Source organism: Aethalodelphis obliquidens, unplaced genomic scaffold (assembly GCF_003676395.1).
Source record: "Aethalodelphis obliquidens isolate GAN/ISIS:26980383/991018 unplaced genomic scaffold, ASM367639v1 scaffold31, whole genome shotgun sequence".
NCBI classification, from domain to species: Eukaryota; Metazoa; Chordata; class Mammalia; order Artiodactyla; family Delphinidae; genus Aethalodelphis; species Aethalodelphis obliquidens.
This window is the reverse complement of record NW_020837975.1, coordinates 10,301,160-10,321,498: the sequence shown is the minus strand read 5'-3', so window position 1 is coordinate 10,321,498 and position 20,339 is coordinate 10,301,160. Positions and strand designations below refer to the sequence as shown.

At 39.4% G+C, this 20,339-nt stretch overlaps 1 protein-coding gene across 5 annotated transcripts in view; it reads left to right on the top strand.

The window, feature by feature from the left end:
• Nucleotides 1-20,339, top strand: part of BTBD9 (BTB domain containing 9) — a 411,686-nt gene that overhangs the window by 259,358 nt on the left and 131,989 nt on the right. For all 5 annotated transcript variants that reach the window (XM_027127128.1, XM_027127127.1, XM_027127130.1 and 2 more), the window contains one exon: nt 9,583-9,692. In XM_027127128.1, coding sequence (XP_026982929.1) covers nt 9,583-9,692 — 110 coding nt within the window. The remainder of the gene's footprint in view (nt 1-9,582; nt 9,693-20,339) is intronic.

Sequence of the window (20,339 nt, the reverse complement as noted above, 5' to 3'; positions counted from 1 at the left end):
TAAGGACTAAAGCTGGAAAATCAAGAAGTAGCACTAAATGCATGATAATTATAGATGTGAGATAAATCCTGAAATAATCCATTAAAACAGGTAAGAACAGTTGCCTCTGGGGAGAGAAGGAAATGGAGCATGGGGGGAGTATTTTTCATAATAAGTCTTATAGGCTATTTGACTTTTTAAACTGTGTATGTGTAAAAGTTTCTTTGTAAAAGAAGAAAGAGAAATAGTTAAGCCAGTTTTGTTTTATTTTAATGAGGATTCCAAACACCACAGCAGTAGCAGTGACTACTAGTAATATAATAGAATCTTCTTGTTTATTAAAAAATAAATCCTCTCTTACAAAGTATACATTTTAGTTTATGTGCATTTCTCTCATAAGTTTTTCTTTCCTTGAATTTCTCAGACAAGTGTAAGGATTGACATTTTCTTTCTGATCACTAACTTAGCACTAATGCTATACCAGTAAAGTCTAGGTCATGAATGGTTGAGCTGTTAAGAAGCTTTGGGGAAGGAAAACAAAAATCCTTGCCAGACTACTCCACCTCCCAACCTACTTGCTAATCCAGTAGAAATATGGTTTGGGACAGGCTTCAAAACTTCCACAGTACATAGGACTCCTAACACAAAAGGCATGAGTATGGGGAAATGTCTTCTAAAATGATTGGGCAGACTGTTGGGTTTGAAGCTGTCTCATGTCTGCTCAGCCCCTACTATAAGCTGCAGACTCTGTAGGTCACCAAATAGTGCCACTCAGAACATCTTGCTATTTTCTTTTCTCTTTTGCTTGTATTAAAGTTCTAACACATTGACAGATTTTAGGAGCAAAATCTCTTATACCAGTAGTGCTGAAATTAGTAATCCTTCATGCTGTTTGGAAGCTGGAGTGTACAGGCTTCTACAGCGAAATCAGTCATGCACTTCTGGCTTTAACAAACCCTGAAATAGAACATAGCCACACCACTTTTGGTGCCCAAGACAAAAATACTTCTGTTTCCTATTATCATTTGCATTCCCTGTGCTGTTGGTGTGAGTGTTCTTCTCAAGTTTTCTGTAGTATTATTTTTGTTTACTTTGACTACTCTGCCTCTGGTTGGTAGCTTTGTACCTAGTTATGCTGATACTTGAATTATGTGCTAAGTAAATCTCTGGATCTTTTTTTTTTTTCGCCCTGATCAATTCTCTAGGTAAAGGTCGAGAACTTCCCAAAGGGCAAAGGAGGGTCCCTGAAATTTTTTGTGAGCGTAGAAGTCTGGGTATAGTAGGTGGCAAGTATGTAGCTTTTCTGGGTTGAACTTGTTTTCTCCAAATATATTTCAGTTCTCTTTTAGAAGCTGTTACTGCCTGGAACACAGGTTTCTTTACATAGCTCATAAGGAATACAGAGGCTTTGAGGGACGTGTGTTCTGTTGAGCTTTGAAATCTCCAGCCTGATTGTATGAGTGTGTAGGGTATGAGTTTTCCATGAAAGGAAATAATGCATTCAAGGGCTAGCACATGGGATGTGTTCAGAAGCTGGTAGCTTTTATTTTAATTCCAGTGCTAGTTTCTCAGAGGTCCGGAATGAAGATTCGTGGTTTCCTTACTCCCTATGCTCTCTTTATTACTCTCTTGACTTGTCACTCAGTTTTCACTTGTTATTCCAACCGTCTTATGCAATTCCTGTCTTGTTTCTCAGTGTGTCAAATGTTTACATTCTTAGAAGGATTCTTAGATTTTTCTTCAGGGAAAGGCAAATTCTTTCTCCTTCTGTTTGCCTCTCTTCCTTCTGTATTTAATCTTCCACTCTAAAAGGAAAAAAAAGGACAGGCTCCTCCAGCCCTTAAAATTTTAAGTTATAGTAAGTGGCATATCTCTACCATAGTCTTAGGTTTTAAAAAAAAAAAAGAGAAACTTCCCTTACCCATCATGATCCTAAAGCAGGCTGGATACAGGTCATAGTCACCAAATGAGTTCTTACAGATTCATAGGGAAACTAACAAATTTAATTTTCTTCTACTTTTTCTCTAGTGCACAATTCCATTAGACTCATTTGTCTACATTCGTGGAAATGCACAGCCTACTGGATAAACTGAAAAAGATAATGCAGCCATTTTAAAGATAAAACTGGTGAAATTCTCTCTCCAACTCCCAGTATCTTGGGCTAGGGGAAAAGTTAATGAAAAAATGCAAATATTGAACTTTTGGTAATTTAGTTCTATTTCTTAAAATATACTTTGTGTTGGTTTCAGATGTTTTATTGAGTAATAAAATTGGTTAACAGTATTCCCACAGGGGGATTTGTTCACAATAGCACATAACAGACAGAAGAAGGGATTGGTTTATACATATTCATGATCTTTTCCTCCCCTCCCCCTCCCTCCTCTGGCTCCTCCCTTTGTCTCTCTTCTTTCTTTCTCCTTTCTTCCCTCCCTCCCTCCCTCTCTCCCTTATTCACTTTTTATTTTATATCTTTTACTTGCCATTTTGTCTTTCTATAATCCCTTGAAAATTACAATCCGAAAAAAAGCGGAGATAAAAAGAAAACGAAACCATGAAATAAATAAAATAAGACATTTCTTCCCACGAAATTCAAATCAGTTCCTCTTTCCAGACGGTAACAAACCTACCTAATTAGATTTTTGCCTATATCCTGCTAAATATGTATAATAGGTATACTGTGTCCATATCGCAGACTCATTTATGGTATATCCGTATTCTCAATCATAGCTAGTCATGCCTTCCCATTTGACTCTCCTTTTATTCCTACAGGGAGAGGTTTTATAACTGTTTATCCTTACAGTTTAGCAAGTTTGTCTATAAAGTTCTATGCTAAATAGATCACCTACCAACCAATGGCTAATTATTTGATTTTTTTAGTTGTTGTCTGTCTCCTGACCTGAAATGTAAATTCCATGAGGAATAGATTTTATCTGTAGTGTTCAATCCCATATCCCAGCACCCAGCAGGAGTAGCTGACACATGGTAAATACTCAGTTAATATTTGTTGGGTAAGACTGTGATCATCTGGGGGTGTGGGGGCGGGGCAGGAAAGGGATTATTTCTGTTTTAGCTATGTTTTGTTTTGTTCGAAGGGAGGACTTTTAAAGTTCATGCTGCTAAATTTGGTGTTTTAAGGTTAGGCTACCATTTGTGACTAGGTCAGAGGCTCTTATGTCTTTCTCCTTACCACTACTACCAATGTGGAGCCTGAGACTGAGAGAGATTAAGGAACTTGCCCCCAATTTTATACCTAATGCATTGTGAAGCTCTGACTAGAACCTAGGTCACTCTTTCAGCTCAGTCCTGTCAAAAATCATACAGTTTGATGGGTTTTAGTCTTACCTTCTAAACTGCACTATAAACTTCTCCAGATGAAGGTTTATGTCCTGTCTTTCTTGTCCATTCCTCACAGTGCTTAGCAGAATTTCTTGTGTGCCTAGTAAATGTTTATTAAATCTTGATTAATAGCACATTTACTCAGTATACCTACAAGGCTATTGAATGGTAAATGTGCAAGCAGAAAATAGAAATGAATTAAATGAATTTACAGGTTATATCATTTTCATATGATTTATATAAATAAATACTATAATTAAGTTCTTTTGTGATATTAATTTCAAATATGTTTTCATAGATTGAAGGCATATTATTGTGGTAGGTTTTCGGTTCTGCATATTCGGGGGTGGGGAAAAAAAGCCTATTGTTAAAAATGCACATTTCCCTCAAATAAAAAACAATACTTAAACATTTCTCTCTAATGTTGGAATGACTTTCTATTTTGGGTAGCACTGGGTTATGCTGTGTTAGTAATTATTTACCGATCTTATCCCTTCTGCATACTTGATTCTGTATAGCATCAATTTTCTCTGAAAAACAAGATGACTTCTTGTTTTGTTTGCCCTTCAGGTTGAATAGTGGAGTTGCTGGAACATGATAGCTCCCTCTGCAGGGGTAATGGTCAGACAGCATCAGGACTGTTCTCCGAGACAGTAGCCTCTGCTTAGGCTAACTCTGGCAGAGTGTTTAACCTTTCAATAATTCTTCCTCTCCCAAATAAGCAAATGCTGCTGGGGCCCCTTGCTGAAATCAGTAGAAGAGAATCTATAGCTCCACAGATCAGCGGGAGGGAAGGTTTTCTAAGAGTAACAAATCTGTTCTGTCGCAACATGCTTTTTCTAGAAACTTTTTGTCATTCTGGCAGTAAACTGTTTTCCACTTGCTGCCTTAGCAACAAGACCTGAAGTCACTTCACCCTCTGGTCTGTGGTTTGATTCTAAGAGCATTAACTTGGTACCTAGAACTAAAAGAAAACATCATACTGGGGAAACCCACATACATTTCCAGCTTTTTTGGCTAGAGAATTATTTATGTACATTCTTCATATCTCCTTGAAAGGAAAGGTCAAATAGGAAATCGTGGAAATGGTGAATTCAAATCCCACATGGTCCTAAGTCCCTAGTAAATGCTGTAGCTTGTCAGGTGACTGCCTCTGGCCACAGCAAAGAACAGTTTTTCTCTGCAGAGTTCTCCATGGAGACCTCAGAGGAAGAGCCAAAATGTTAAGGATCCCTTCTTGTGCTGTTCAGGATCCCAGTCTTAGGCTAACCCTGGTTTTCTCAAGCATCTTTGTTTAACCCAAGAATGTGAAGTTCAATTTGAGAATAAAACTTTGTTTACCAAAGAATAAAATTCTGATGGATTTTTGGCTTTAGTTGATCCCTTGAGAGCTCATTTAAAATTTTTTTGCTGAATTCAATTTTATCTTGTAGTAGAACCTGCTCAGTACAGTGTTAGATGATCTTATAACTAGAGGCAAAGGTTAAGGATCAACTGTAACCACAAGTAGGCTAAAGACTAAAGAATACCAAGACTAGAGGGTTCCAAGGGGTTTAAAGTGAGGGTGTACAAGTTGCTGTTTTTCTATATTCAGTTTGTTAAAGATGTATTGTATGTGACTTAGAAATGAAATATGGTAGCGTCCTGACAAGAAATGATGGAAAGATAGGTTAAGAATAGGAATTTGTAGTACCTTCCCGGGACAGGCAGGGAATACAGTGAAATCTCCAAGGCAAAAATTTTCTAGTTCACAGAGTTATGATGTTTCTTTGTAAGAAGTGCTATTTTTCTTAAAACTCCAAACTTCCAGAGTTAGCACAAAAAAGAAACTCTTCTGTGGGCCTGGGTAGCTGGACCAAATATGGGCAAAAGATTCTTCCCTTGTTTCCTTATGCAGAGCTGAGTCAGGTCAAGAACACTTAAAATAGACTTTTCTAAAGACGAGGGGCTTAAAGCAGGAAATAACATAGAGCCAGGTAATCTGCGTTCGGAATGTAGCTTCTTTCTACGTATACTGTGGGGCCCTAAGGGTAAGGACTAGCCCCTGCCTGTGCTCTTGAAGTCCATCCTCGGGCCTGCCTCTTCCTGGATGCGGATGCACCACTTTAACAACCAGAGTTAGGAACGCTCTCCCAGACAACCAGCAGTCTCGAAGTCCAAAAGAAATGCCGCCTCCAGCGGCCTACTCTTTGCATTTCTATTTAATGATACTCTATTCTGCCAAGCACTGCATTAGACACTTTAAATATTTATCTTGTTTAAATATCATATAAGGCTTGTGTACTGACATTTTATAGAGAAGGAAATTGTGGTTCAGAAAGGTTTAAAACATTTTTTTCCCCGAAGTAACACAGCTAATTAAGTGATGGGGCTGGGCTACACACCTGGTCCGGTTAGACTCTAAAGCCAGTACTTCAAAACTCTATAGTGCCTTTCAATTTCAGAGTGCTATCCTTGGAAGGTTTAGGTTTCATTTTTTTTAAAGAAGAATCTCTTTTCACCCACAATATTATAGCTCCTAGAAACTGCTGCATTGAAACATCCTGTTCTGAACTGTGTTGAGGCTCCAGTCTTTGTCAGTGACTAGAAGACAGCTAACACAGGGAAGGGAGGAGAATATTGGAAACAGACTGTTACACCAGGGCTCATGTGAACAGCATTGATCCTCATCAGAAATGGCCAATCTGGGGCTTCCCTGGTGGTGCAGTGGTTAAGAATCCACCTGCCAATGCAGGGGACACGGGCTCGAGCCCTGGTCTGGGAAGATTCCACATGCCGCGGAGCAACTAAGCCCATGCGCCACAGCTACTGAGCCTGCGCTGTAGAGCCCGCGAACCACAACTACTGAAGCCCATGCACCTAGAGCCCACGCACCGCAACAAGAGAAGCCACCGCAATGAGAAGTCTGCACACCTCAACGAAGAGTAGCCCCCACTCACCGCAATTAGAGAAAGACCGCACTCAGCAACAACGACCCAACGCAGCCAAAAATAAATAAATAAAATAAATACATTTTTTTTAAAGACACTAAATTTTAAAAAAAAAAGGAAATGGCCAATCTGTTGCATATCTGCCTTTCTCAGCACTGTTTAAGTTTTAATTATCTTCCAACTGTCTGAGCTGCTGTTGAGGACCTCAGAGAGAACAAAGGATAGCTGTCATATTTTTCAGCAGCGCCCCTCTCTGCACACTGATGAAGTCACTAGCTGCCACTGTCCTTATTATCAGGTTAAATCAGAGTCTGAGTGTGCATTGGAGAGATGATGTTGAAAGAAAAAAAGCTTAAGTTTTACCTCTTATTCAGAATCTTTTGTGACAGAGAAATGTGGCATCTGCTTCTCCTGTTTAGGTGTTGTGACCCAGAAGCAAGTTTTGTTTTGTTTTTCAAAGAAAAAGAAGGAAAGAGAGAGAGGACTCCCTCCCATCACCAGCCCTTGGATTTTTCAGTAGCTTGGATAGTGATAACTTCTGCCTCCAGCATGTTCCCTTGTGAGCCCCATTAAGGAAATCTTCTTATGATCAAAGATGGTACCTTGATGGTGCTGCCTCCTTCTTCCTCTAGACGTTGCTCATGGATCAGGGCATGCCTTCCCCTGAGCTGGACAGGGCCTCTGTGTTCTTAATGGAGAACTCCAGGCTGCCCTACCCGTCACTGAAGTTGGGGGATTAGTTAAAGCCTGTTTGCTATTTCTAGATCTAGATCTTCAGTAAAGGATAGAGTCCTATGCTAAACAATTCCTTGCTGGAGAAAAGGAGCATGGCTTCTTTCTTGTGACTTTGTTACCATTTTTTAATGTGTATTTGAGTAAGGACTTTATGCCATTTTTGTAAATTAGGCTATAATTTTATATAGACTTAGAAAGTATTGTAGAACTAGAATAATTAAACTTGTTGTGAGCATTACATATAACAGGCTAATCAGGAAGTGTGATGTACAGTGGTGAATTGCTAATTTGACCTCAGGATTATGCAGCAGAGATAACATTATCTTCATTTATATAGAACTTTTTATCTGGAGGCATCTCTCAATGCTTCTGCAGTCATACATATTATCTTGTTAGTTATCACAAACACTATCATTAAGGCTGTAAAATGTATTCCAGTACAATTTTTTTATTTTCAGTTTCTGTAACTGGGGGACAAGGGAGGGGAAGGTTCTATATTTTCTCCCACTCCTGATATTTGCACCAGGGTAAAATTTGGGAAATGACTGTTGTCTAAACTAGGAGAGCCTGGTTCCATATAATGTTTTGAAAAGAAAGGCGGGGGTGGGGGGGTGGGACGGACATTACTGCATCCCCTTAGGTCAGCCTGAACTATTTAACTTTAAGAACTGCCAGTGGGGAAGGGCCCTATTAGTCCCTTCCTGGCTCCTCTGCCTTGCACAGTATTAGGAGAGCTATCTCTCCTTTGAGAGATTTAACCTAGGGAACAGGAAAATGATCTGATCAAATTCCACCAAACCGCATTCCCTCCACTCCCTCCACGATTGCAGACAGCAGCACTCAGACTGTCACGACTATGTGCGGTTGAAAGTGCTATGCTTGTTGAGTTCCTGTGGGTATAAGGAAATGGGCAAAATTAGATTCAGGCCAAGGTGCCAGGCTTAACACACCCCTTCCGCTCCAGAACGCCCAGAGAGATTGTTACTGCCTACAGTAAAGAACCACACAGTCCGTTCTACCCAGATCATTTAGAACTTATTTTAAATGAACCCCATCCACCCACCCAAACCCAGTAAAATCAGCACCTTCTGTCTGCCTTGAGGGCTTGAAAGAAGAGATCCGGGCCAACCTCCTGCTTACCCAGAGGGCTCTGGTGAGCACCGCAGTTTGCCCTGACTCTCCACACAGGAAGAGCGGTGTCTCCCTGCAGTGGATGTGGGAACACTGAGCAGCCAGTCCAGGAGAAAGCATTGCTATCGGTTATGAAGATGAGCGATGAGCTCGTGTCAAGGAACAGGTGGCTAAATGAGGTGCACAGGGAGTGCGGTGAGATTCAGGTTGGAAGAAACAGGAGGGAAAATAGCCCACGATACAAAACCCCCAAATATAGCCTCTTTTATGTGAATTTTTACATTTGGCATTTACATTATACAGTTAACTTGGAATAATGAGAAATGTAAGGAAATTACCGAATTAGTGAACAGCGATTAACTCAGACGTAAAATTGTATCATCTAAGTGGAAGGTTGTTTTACATAGCGGAGGGAAGATATTACTAAAACCTTGCCCAGTCTGTCATCACCTCATTGAAATCTGTTCGTTTAGTATGCCCCATCCTTCAGAGCACATAGTTCATAATATGAGAGAGCGTTATCAGTTAATCTAGTTATTTTTTTTCTTATTCTTCTTTTGAATTCCAGTAAGACTGTGTGTGGCACATTACATTCCCTCTGGAATTGTGTGACACTCAGAAGAGTAAGTTTGTCTGTTCATTAACCTGTGAACTGTCAGATCCCTTTGAAGAGTGAAAGGAGCAAGTTGCTCCAAGGTTAATGCTTGTTTGTCAGAGAGGGTGAACAGGCCGAGAGGCTCGAGACTTGCCCTGTGAAACTCTGCACTGTATGCAGATGCCAGGTCCGTGTGGCCAGGAGGGAGGCTGCAGAGCAAGCTGGGTCACCTCTGCTGATCACTTCCTCTGGTCAGGAGAAGGCTTCCTAGCAGTCAAGTGGGGGGCTGGCGTAAGTATATTGGGTTAATAACTTCCTAACAAGGATTCAGGAGCAATATTAAAATATAAGAAGCTGTGAGTGGTTTTCAGTAGTTTCCGTGGATTTTTACTTTCAACAAGAAAGCAGTATTGATTTCATGCATTTCATCCAATGGATGAAAGCTTTCATTGAGTTGGAAGGCATTTGACTTTGTATGTGTTTGTGCACCTGTGCACAGGCACATTCCTAACCACAAAGCAAGGATAGAAGCTGTTTGTTATTCTCCAGTGTAAATGTCTCATGGATATACAATTGTACTGACATTCAGGGGTTGAGCTGAACAGTCCCTGGTTTGATTTTCTAGGTAAACCAAATCTAAGTTCTACTTCATTCTCTGGAAAGTGGTACCTCCTTAATTTTGCTGTAATTCTTCCAGGCTCAGTTGGAGCTAGCCCTAAGGAGCAGGTACAGGGTCTGAAGCCAATTCAGAGTCTCCTTTAGTCCATGCTCTGGTACACTGTATGTTTACATAGTGTATCTTATTCTGTTATCTTTGGATTCGTTATGATGGAAGCTCATTTTCTTCAACAGATTTTCTTTTCTTTTTACCCCCAGGTATATTCGAATAGTTGGGACTCACAACACAGTGAATAAGATTTTTCACATTGTGGCTTTTGAATGTATGTTTACAAACAAAACCTTCACTCTGGAGAAGGGGCTATTAGGTAAGTGTTACAATTAAATTTCTGTGTATACACTTAGATATTTTATCTTCAAATATTTTGTTATTCCATTAACTCATCTTAATTCACCTCTTAATCAGCTTTGACTAAGAACTCTGGTTGATTTGAGTGCCTTATGGCTGAGTGACATAGAGAGGGCTTATATTTTTAGTAGTCAAAATAATAATTCCAGTAAACTTAAAAGAATGTAAATATTGTACTAGTAGTTAAGAATTGACAATGTTCTAGTGATTCATTCAGATTTGCTATGTGGGGAATGCTTATGATAGGCAAAGCCTCTCAGACCAAAAACTTTTCTATATTTAATGGTAGGTAGGATCAGGGAGGAAGTTGCTATATTATTGATCCAATGCTCCTACTTTCCAAGGCTATGCAGGTATTTTGGCCTCTGATTTGATATGAATGGTGTGCTCAGCTGTGAGAATATCTTCTTTTCATGGACACAGCAGTCCATATTTGCCCTACTTTGCCAAATTCACCTCAAGAAAATGCCTGCATATAAATTTAAATAAGACCAGAGTAACTAAATTATTGTAATGAAAATTAAGTTATCTTGTGGGAAACATGGCCTGGCTGATCTTTCGAAAGGGCATTTTAAATTTTGTTTAGTTGTCTATTTGGTTGTTTTCTGTTATGTTTTGTTTTTGCTTTTGTTTTAGGTAATATTTAGTCTGGTCTGTGTATAGTCTGTCCCAGGTCTTAACATTCCAGATACCATGAGGGGCTTTTCCTGTCTAGACCTCTCTTATCCATGGCCACAGGTTTTTGCTTATTTCCTATCAAGATCATAGTTTAACTAATTAGATCCTTGAATCTGTGCCTTTACTGCCACTTTCTTTGAAAAGGGACTCTATGTTCAAGTGGAGGGATAAGATGCCAGTGCCTTGGTATACCTAAAGTACTTTACCTTTACAAAGGGACTAATTTCTCCTCTCCTCTCCAAGTCCTGTTCATGCTGGGACACAGAACATATTGACTGTGTCCTAAAAACATGGTGAAAACTAGAATGGGAAATATGAGAGTAACTTGCAAATGTCTACTAATTCTTTGAATGGTCAAAAGTCTAAATTTTCATAACGCCGTGTGTTTCCTAAATGTAATCCTTTACTTTAGGGAAATTTGGGAGAGTAATATTAATAAAGTAGCAGGAGTAGAAATTATCCCAATGTATAGAGAACTTTCAGAGCTCAACTAAAATAAATAATTTGGTTTTAATTTTGCTATGAATGTAAATTTTAGTATTAAACATAAATGTTGATAATCTTTGTGACTTTTAAGTCATTTGAAAGTTAGTGCTGGAGCATTACCTGATATTATCAAGGCTTTTGACTCCGTGGAGGGTCATAGAATGGTGATGATGGGGTGTTTGGGGGAAGCCACTCCTTTTCATCTGCTGCCCAAGTTGTTTTATAGACTAAGCTTCACTGTGTATGTGATTGTGTAGTTAGGGGCATCCTTACTGAGAAGGATCTTATTAGAAACCAAACCACCTTCCAGTCACAGGATGCGTAGAGCATTTGGCTACTGGCTTCAGCCCAGTGCACTGCATTTTGAGCATGCTGTATAGAAGGCACCTCCCCCTTCTTACTGGAGAAGAACAGGTTTGTGGACACTGTAATTATCAAAGAAACAGCTCTATCTGGCATGAAAGGCCATTGCAGGAATGAAGCTTGGGATCAGTTGTAGTGAAGGATGCTGTTGTTGGTCTGTATGTTTTGTCTAAACTGAGTTAGTCAGCATTATCAGAAGCCATAATAGTCTCAGACATATCAGGGGATGAAAGAAGATTGCAGAGATGCAAGAAGGTTTTTGGCGTCTGGTCAAATACTTTTCTTCAAGTCCTCTTCAATGATGCTCACAAGTTTGACCGCAAAGAGCACTGCAGTCATTTGTCTGTCATCATCCCTCCACCAAATAGGAGCACATAGGCAGATATGTGTGTGTACCTGTCAGCAGATGGCCTGCAGCGGGATCCCCTTTGGCTTTTTTTTTACTATCTTACAGCGCAAAGTTGCCCCCATGCTGGGCAGTCAGGGACATGGTTTGAGTTGTGAAGGAGTGTAGGGAGATTTCATTATTCTTTGTCTGACATGACAGCTCTGCTGAATTTACAGGGGTGTTTGAAGTAGTAATGGCCAGCTTTCCATGTTGATGATCTCAGGTGCATTTTAACTGCACACCGGCCTCAGCCAGCCACTCTACAGGGACCTCCAAGAAAGGAGTGGTCCTCTAGTGGGGCCACAGTGTGCGTCAGAATCACCTGGAGTTATTTTTAAATTGTAGCTGCCTCCTGCTGCCTCTTTCCTATGAAATATGCGTCCTCCCTTGAGAACCACTAATACGAACTTCAGGTTTTCACGGGGGAAAAAAGTAAAGCTAAAATGATGTCATCATGAATAACTAGTAGGGTATCAAGCTCTACTCTTACATTTCAAGATTCAGAATTTCTTTCTTTCATAGTTCCTTGGTCTTTGTTTCATAGTTCAGGCTACTCTCATTAGAGTAGTACTCTCCTAATAGGCCTTAAAATTACTTTAAAAATATTTGTGTTGTTTTTTAAAATCAGATTTTAATGTTATTACTTAAAACGTATAATGATGTCAGGAAAAACATAAATAAAAATAACCACACTAGCCTCATAAGATTTTAGTCTTCTTTTTCCACGAAAGGGTTTCTTTCACATTTTTGTTGACAACATGTCATTCTTCATGCTGCTTCACTTGCACAGACTCCTGGGGAAGCTTTGAAACCATGTGGGTTCATACATCCATGGGAATGGGGCCCTCCTCAACCACACTGACCAGATCTGGGCGTCAGACTCTACCCACAGCACTTCTCCCACCTTATCTGCTGCTGCCACCACAGCCCTTTCTCATTTGGTGGCTGCTTCTGGTTGGTGCTGGGATGTATTCTTGCCTGGGAGAGTCTTGCCTCTTTGTTAGGAGGCATTTGTAGGAAACTCTAACCTGTCTTACTGCTGATGCATAGAAGGAATGTTAGAAGAGATATGACTGCTATTTAAACATTAAACCTCTCAAAAAATGTATTTGCTTTGCCGTGGCACTCCACTTTGTGATATGTGTGTAGCATTTGCCAAATCCCTCCCCTTTTTTCATAATAATTGCCAAAACTTCCTTTTCATTTAATCTTGTATTTAAGTTCACTTCTTTGAATACCCTATCAGTTATTCAAGTAGAGAGAATAATATCCACCACCCAGCTTAAAGAATTATCAACTCATAGACAACCTGGTTTTATCTGTATACTACCTACTTCCTCCCCACCAGACTATTTTGAAGCCAATTCCAGACACTTTATCATCTTATCCATAAATATTCCAATATATATCTCTATTACGTAAAGCCTCCTTTTTGTAGCCATAATCACAAGATCATTATCATACCCCAAAATTGAACCGTTATTCATTATGAGTATTAACTCAGTGTTCAAATGTTCCTAATCAAATCAAAGTCTGGAGTGAGTTTATGTGTTTTCATAGGTTGTTTAAATCAGAATTCAAATAAGGTCCACACTATCAACAAGTAGCTGTTATGACTCTTAAATCTCTTTAAATCTGTAGGTTCCCTTACATATGTCTGTCTCTGTCTTTCTTTGTTTTTTCCCCTCTCTCTAATTATAATTTATTTGTTGAAGAAACTAACTTTTTGTCCTGCAGAGTTTCTAACAGCCTAGATTTTGATGATTAGATCCCCATGGTAACATTTAATGTGTTCCTCTGTTGTATTTCTTGTATTTAGTAGTTAGATAGAGGCTTAATCTGATTCAGGATATTTTTGGTTTTGTTTTTTGTTTATTTTTTGTAAAATGCTCTATAGATGGTGGTATATGTCTATCAAGAAGCACAGAAAATCTTTGATTGCCTCTCGCTTTTGGATAGTCCCGTCCATTCATGATTATTTCCTAAATTCATTCTTTCATAATTTGGAATTGCAAAATGGTTATATTCTAATCCTGTCATTTCTTCTTTGTTTAGTAACTAGAAAGAGAAAAACTTTCCTGAACACTCATTTGGTAATCCTAAAATGCAGTTTGTCCAGGAAAAGTAGGATAAATGTTATATTCTTTCTTCTTATTTACCACTTTTCAAATTAAAGAGGTGGTTACCTAGCATCCTCCAAAGGTGACCAGTGAAGTGTGATTGTGGGGGGTTTTTAGGGGGAGGAGGGTGGAAGGGGGAGTACATATTATTTTGAATTTATGGGGTTAAACAAATTGGACATCTTTTAATCACTTGCGGTTATTTTTATTGATATTCAGATTGTCCCCATCTTTAGCTTCTTCATATTGGCTCTTGAGTCTTTCTGACATAATCTCAGTAGTCCTCAGTAATTCCTTGATTTCTGGCGTGACACAATGTACCAGGTTCATCCTGTACATTTATTGTCCCTCATCTGGAATCAGCCATTTCTGCAAGAAGCCCTGGTTCCCTCAAGTGGGAAATGACATGTGGAAACCTCAGCCTAAGCACTTCCTATTGGGTTGGTCACTATTGCTAGGCCTTTTCAGTGGACAGAAGTAGGAGATACATGCACATATATTTATTTATTTGTATATCATATATTCAACAGGTAAAATATATCACTAGTGCCTGCCGACACTTCTAATTAAAATTCAGTACACAAAGTTTTTGTTTAACCTTTTGATCTTCCATCTCCTTTTTTCCATACTGAAAATCTTGGTTACTACTGATGAAGCACAATTAATTTGCTTTGTCTTCAGTACATGCAAAATAGTCTCAGAATTACATTACTAGTAGTACCTTAAGCCATACGATTACTGAAAATAGTTTAAGATTTTTGCAGTTACCTTTAGGGCCCTCAAGGTATATCCCACTAGAGAGGTACAGTAAAATTACTGTGTTTAAGAGTCACTTAAAATAATTCTCTGGGTGGCCATGCCACTATTTCAGCATACAGATAGATTCATTTGTTCCATTTTGCTTTCAGTATTTAGTGATTGCCTTTAAATTTTTTTGTTTTATAACTATGTAAAATATACACATAATTCCAAAATCAAATATACAAAGCTCTTGTATTTAGAGAAATCCAGTTTCTATTCCTGTCCCCTCTACTCATGTAGGTAATCTCTTTTTCCCCTTTAGTTTCTGGGGTTATCCGTTTTAAAAAAAAAAAAAAAAAAGGAAAATAAGTAAATATATGTAATTAATATTTTGTATCCTCCCCAGCATTCTTAAATAATTAGTAGCATACTATATGCTATACATTCTTTCTTTCTTTACCTTGGTTTTTTGTACTTAACACTTATCCTAGAGCTAACTATGTAGAAAGATATTCTTTATTCCTTTTGAATAACTGTGTGGTACTCATTAGTGTAGATGTACTGTAGTTTCTTAAACCAGTCCTTTATTGATGAACATTTGGGTTGTTTTCAGTCTTCTGCTACTACAAATTGTGCTGTTGCCTTTGGGATAGATTCCTAGAAGAGGGCTTACTTGATCAAAGGGTAAATGCATGTATAACTTTGTTAGATATTGCCAAATTCACCTCCATAGGGTTTATCACATTTTAAAACTCTCATTGGCAATATATGATAATGATTGTTTCCCCCACAACCTTGCCAATGGAGCATATTGTCAAACTGCTGGATTTTTGCCAGTTTGATAGGTGAGAAATTGTATCCCGGTATAGTTTTAACTGCATTTCTCTTATGAGAGAAATTGAGCATCTTTTCATATTTTTAGGGCCATTTGCATTTCTTTTTTCCTTTTTAAATAGCTCTTCTCTTCTTATGAGTCTTGTAGATGAATAGAGAACATGCTTTTAGTAAGACTTGGGGGAGCAGTAAGTACTTAACGCTGGTACTAGAGTGTGGTATTTAGCATTACATGAGCCTGGTTTCCCTTCTTAAGGTCTCCTGGTTCTTCTGGAAGACATAAGCTCTCATAAGTCGCTTTCCATCCTTATCCTTGGCTCTACCTCTGCTTAAGAGATAGTAACTAGAGCATGGAGCTGTAGGCTCAAAATTCAAGGTTTTTTTAATCCTTTCAGAGAGTAAGAAAAAACTTCCGTTACCAGCTTTAGGCCATTAAGTATTACCTCTGTGTCTACCAGCATGGATCCAGGAAGACCGGTGGCTTTTTTTATTCTACTTCCTTGTTAGTAATTGAGGTAGGGCCACCAAACTAAGCAGCACAAGCACAGGAACTCTTTGTTGCTGAAGCTCTGGGAACGCTCACTACTGCTGCCACCAGAACTCTGCTGTCTGAACAGGAACATTGGAGTCCGTATTCATCTGCCACTGTGCTACCTGCAATACTGTCAGAAGCATCCTCCTCTCCTTCATTCTCACCAGTTTCTTCTATTGGTAGAACTTCACCAAAAACAAAGCTGGAGGGAAAAAAACCCACACCAAGCTGGCAAGCTTGGGAAATGTAGTTTATGGAGCTTTAGCCTCTGACATACGTTGTAAAGCAAGGGAGTGAATGGAGCTGAAAGCAGATAGACAGATGATGAGTGCAAAGGCAGAAAGTGTAAAAAGGGCTCCAGTCATCAGGGGACTTACCATCTGATTCAAAGCAGCTGGATAAGACCGTTGGCAAGGCATAGAAATATGTGGAGTGGAGAACAACAGACAGAGGCACAAGCAGAGTGTGGAGAAAGGTTAAATGTTTAGTTGGGCTGTGAAGGAACCCAGCATATTTTCTTGCCTTGTAAAGTAAGGTTTTATGAAGAATGGTATTTTGAGCTGGGCCTGGAAGAATTTAGTAAACAATACAGAGCAATACAAATGTGCTAATTTACATAGTAACAAAAATGGCTGATACTTGTTCCCAGCTGGAGGCAGGAAATAGAAAATAGGTGGCCTGTTACTGCTACTGTCATCTAAAAGTATTTTGAAGTAGCATCTTTAGAATTCTGTAAAGTCCTGGGAAGGGAAACAGAGTTGGAAATCTGCTGTGAAGGGCTTTTGGCATCCACTGAACCAGGCATATGACTTCTGTGCTTAAAAAAATGTGTCCTCTGGAGCAGAAACAGAGATTTGGGAGTGAGGGAGTTCATCAGGGGGTGGAGGCGTTAGAATGTGGCAAAGAAACCAACTTGTTGGAGTAATAGAGGGGCCCTAAAGACCTTAATTCAGAGAGTTTTCTAAAAATAGCACTATTGAGTCTGGACTAGTCTAGACCAAGAGAATTTCTTTTCCCAGCCTGTTTCTATAACCAGATATCAAGGCTGGTTCTAATTGTCAGTGAAGCTTAACTTCTTTATCTACTGTAAATTACTTGGCATTAAACAGACATTTATTAAGAGGCTGCCAACCAAGTGTATCTTAGGCACTGGGGATAGAAAGATACACAGGTGCAGTTTCTGCCTCGGAGGATCGTATGAGCTAATGAAGGAGAAAGACACTTAAATAGGTGACAACACAGTAAAATAAGTCATCTCTTGGGAGAATTCAGCAGATGCTGTAGGAACACCGGAACAGGAGCACCTAAGCTGAGTTGGGGGATGGTGTCACAGAAGACCTCCCCATAGAGATGATGAAGCTCCTTAAGTCTTTTTAAGGAAGAAGATGGAGAGTCAGGGGAGAATCACATAAAATGGTCAGTGTGTGCAAAGTGTGTTAGTGTGTTATTTATCTCTGACCAATTTCAAAGCCAATGCCCCTTCCAGTGGACCACCCTGCATTTGGTGGAGGGGGCAGTGGAGTAAGAGTTAGAGTTATTTGTAGTCTCTCACCCTTTCCTTGGAGAAGATTAAGCATTATTTTCTCACAAGGTCTTAGAGTTTTAGAAAAATTCAAATAAAATAAATACCCCACAATAATGCATAAAGAACATAATACAGTTTGTTTGTTTCCCACCTTGGGGAGCCCCTATTTTCAAACAAGAATGGGCTACAGTTTTTATGTGTGGGAGACAGCAGGCGGATGATTAGAAAGTGACCTTCTCACAGTCACTTAGGATTCTTAATTTAGTATGTGGTCCTTTGTGTATATTTAAATTTCATTCTCTTTTTATACCTGTTCTTTTGTTGTTTTTGTTTGTTTGTTTGTTTGAGAATAAAGACTGCCTGAAAAGTTTTTATGGCTCTTATCTTACAGAACTTATGTGTACATTTTACAGGATTGAATTTTTTGGATCCTACTTGCCTATCCCCTTGTTATAGCAGGAATATAGTAGGGTGTGTATGTGTGTCCAGGGTAATGTAAATGTGCACAACTTTTTAAAAAAATTATTTCTTTATTTATTTTTGGTTGTGTTGGGTCTTCATTGCTGCACGTGGGCTTTCTCTAGTTGCGTCAAGCGGGGGCAACTCTTTGTTGTGCGCAGGCTTCTCATTGCAGTGGCTTCTCTTGTTGTGGAGCACGGGCTGTAGGCGTGTGGGCTTCAGTAATTGTGACATGCGGGCTCAGTAGTTGTGGCTTGCGGGCTCTAGAGCGCAGGCTCAGTAGTTGTGGTGCACGGGCTTAGTTGCTCTGCAGTATGTGGGATCTTCCCGGACCAAGATGGAACTTGTGCCCCCTGCATTGGCAGGCGGATTCTTAACCACTGTGCCACCAGGGAAGTCCCACAACTTGTTTTTAAATGGGACATCATGGAGCATGTATTCAACATGACACAACAATATCACTTTCTCACAAACCATGGTTCTGCCTCAGACTGGCATTATGAATAGCCAGGTTGTAATCAGCGAGATGTTTCTCTGGCACTGATTGTGAAAGATATTGCGGTGGCCAAGGGGACGTAAAATCTAATTTTCTTGGCCTAGTCACTAGTTCAGTACCCCAACCCTCCAATCCAAAACCAGGTAGGTAATTTTTAATTTCATATTTTAAGTAGGTAATACAAATGTTTATTCTTATTCCCCCCTTTTATTATTAAACACATATTCAGATATACCTTTTTTAATTAACAATTTTTTTTAGATCTTTCAATGCATAAAGAGCTTTCTCTTGATTCATTTTTTTTTACATTTGTGCAATATTCCATTGACTAGAAGTGCTATAATTTATTTAACCAGTCTCCTTTGATAGACATGTAGGTGTTTCCAGTCTTTAATTATCAATAACAATTCCATAATGACCCATTTTATAAATAGTGAGGTTGAGTCAGAGGTGGTTCCAATAAAGCCTAAAACAAACAAAAAAACCCATTATTACTCCCAGGGCCAGCTATATAATTTGCAGGGCACCGTGCAGAATGAAAATGTGGAGCCCCTTGCTCCAAGGGTAAGAAACAAGTGCATTAAAAGTATTTTAACAGGGCTTCCCTGGTGGCACAGTGGTTGAGAGTCCGCCTGCCGATGCAGGGGACACGGGTTCGTGCCCCGGTCCGGGAGGATCCCACATGCCGCGGAGCGGCTGGGCCCGTGAGCCATGGCCGCTGAGCCTGCGCGTCCGGAGCCTGTGCTCCGCAACGGGAGAGGCCACAGCAGTGAGAGGCCCGCGTACCACAAAAAAAAAAAAAAAAAGTATTTTAACAAAAAAAAAGTTTTTTCCTTTCTTTTTCAGTCTTTCAACCTCGTCTGTTGTTTTTATTTGCTATTTAATGTTCTAGGTAGAGAAAAATTAAACTTTTAAATTGTAAGCATGTATTTTATTGTTTGTCTTTTTATTGTGCAATGGTGGTTTTAAATGTAAATATAAGAGCATTATCTTCTATGCAGAATCGCCAAAATTACACAATTCACATTTGCTGTTTGCTAGCCCATATATGTATATGTATTAATTTTTACTAGAACAGTGGAAATTCTGCACAAAACTATATTGTTTTTATTTCACTTCCTAATTCACACACATTCTACCAAAACCCTCTACTTTTGACTTACTCAGTAAGCTTCCTTAACAAGGAAGGACTGAAACTAACACAATATTGTAAACCAACTGTACTTCAATAAAAAAAATAAAATGAAGGACTGAAGGGAAAAGGAACTACGAGTTGCCCTATCTTTTCAGCATAAGCGTTTGGCTAACATAGGGAAATAACGAGAGTGAAAAAGGATATGATGGAATTCCTTGGTTGGTAGTGCTTCTTAGAACATTGCTGACTTTTTTCTACCTTTGAGGTAGGTTCTGGTTCGACGGGAAAGTGGCCTCTCCCAGCCGTCAGCAGCCCAGTTTACTCAAGCATAGTCACGGCCCATTGACCTTGGCTTTGCTTTGAGTCTCACTTGGCTTGGCTTTGATTTCCACTCAACCTGTGAGTCCACTGGAATTCTGTGCTTCTGGGGCATGGTGAACACTATACACAAATTGGGGCAGTGGAGAAATGTGGACACATGTATGTCACATATCTCCTCTGTTCACGGGCTTGTTCCATTGTCCCATGAGACTTCATTTTAAAAACATAAGTTCAAAGATAAGATTATTAAGAATTTAAAGACAGGGACAGTGGAGCATTAAACTAAGTGTGGGTCCCTTCTGAGTGCAGGACCTGTCTGAAAGAACAGGTTGCGTGCCCATGAAGCTGGCCCTCATTACCATTTCTATTTAACATTGCCCTGGAAGTTTGGGGTGGTGGGGAGAGGGAATGGGGGAGGAGGTGAAGAACAAGAAATATGTGTGATAAATATTGGGGGAAAGGGACCAAATGTCTTTATTTGCAGATGTGATATGATAATATACCCAAGGAAATGAACTGAAAAATAAC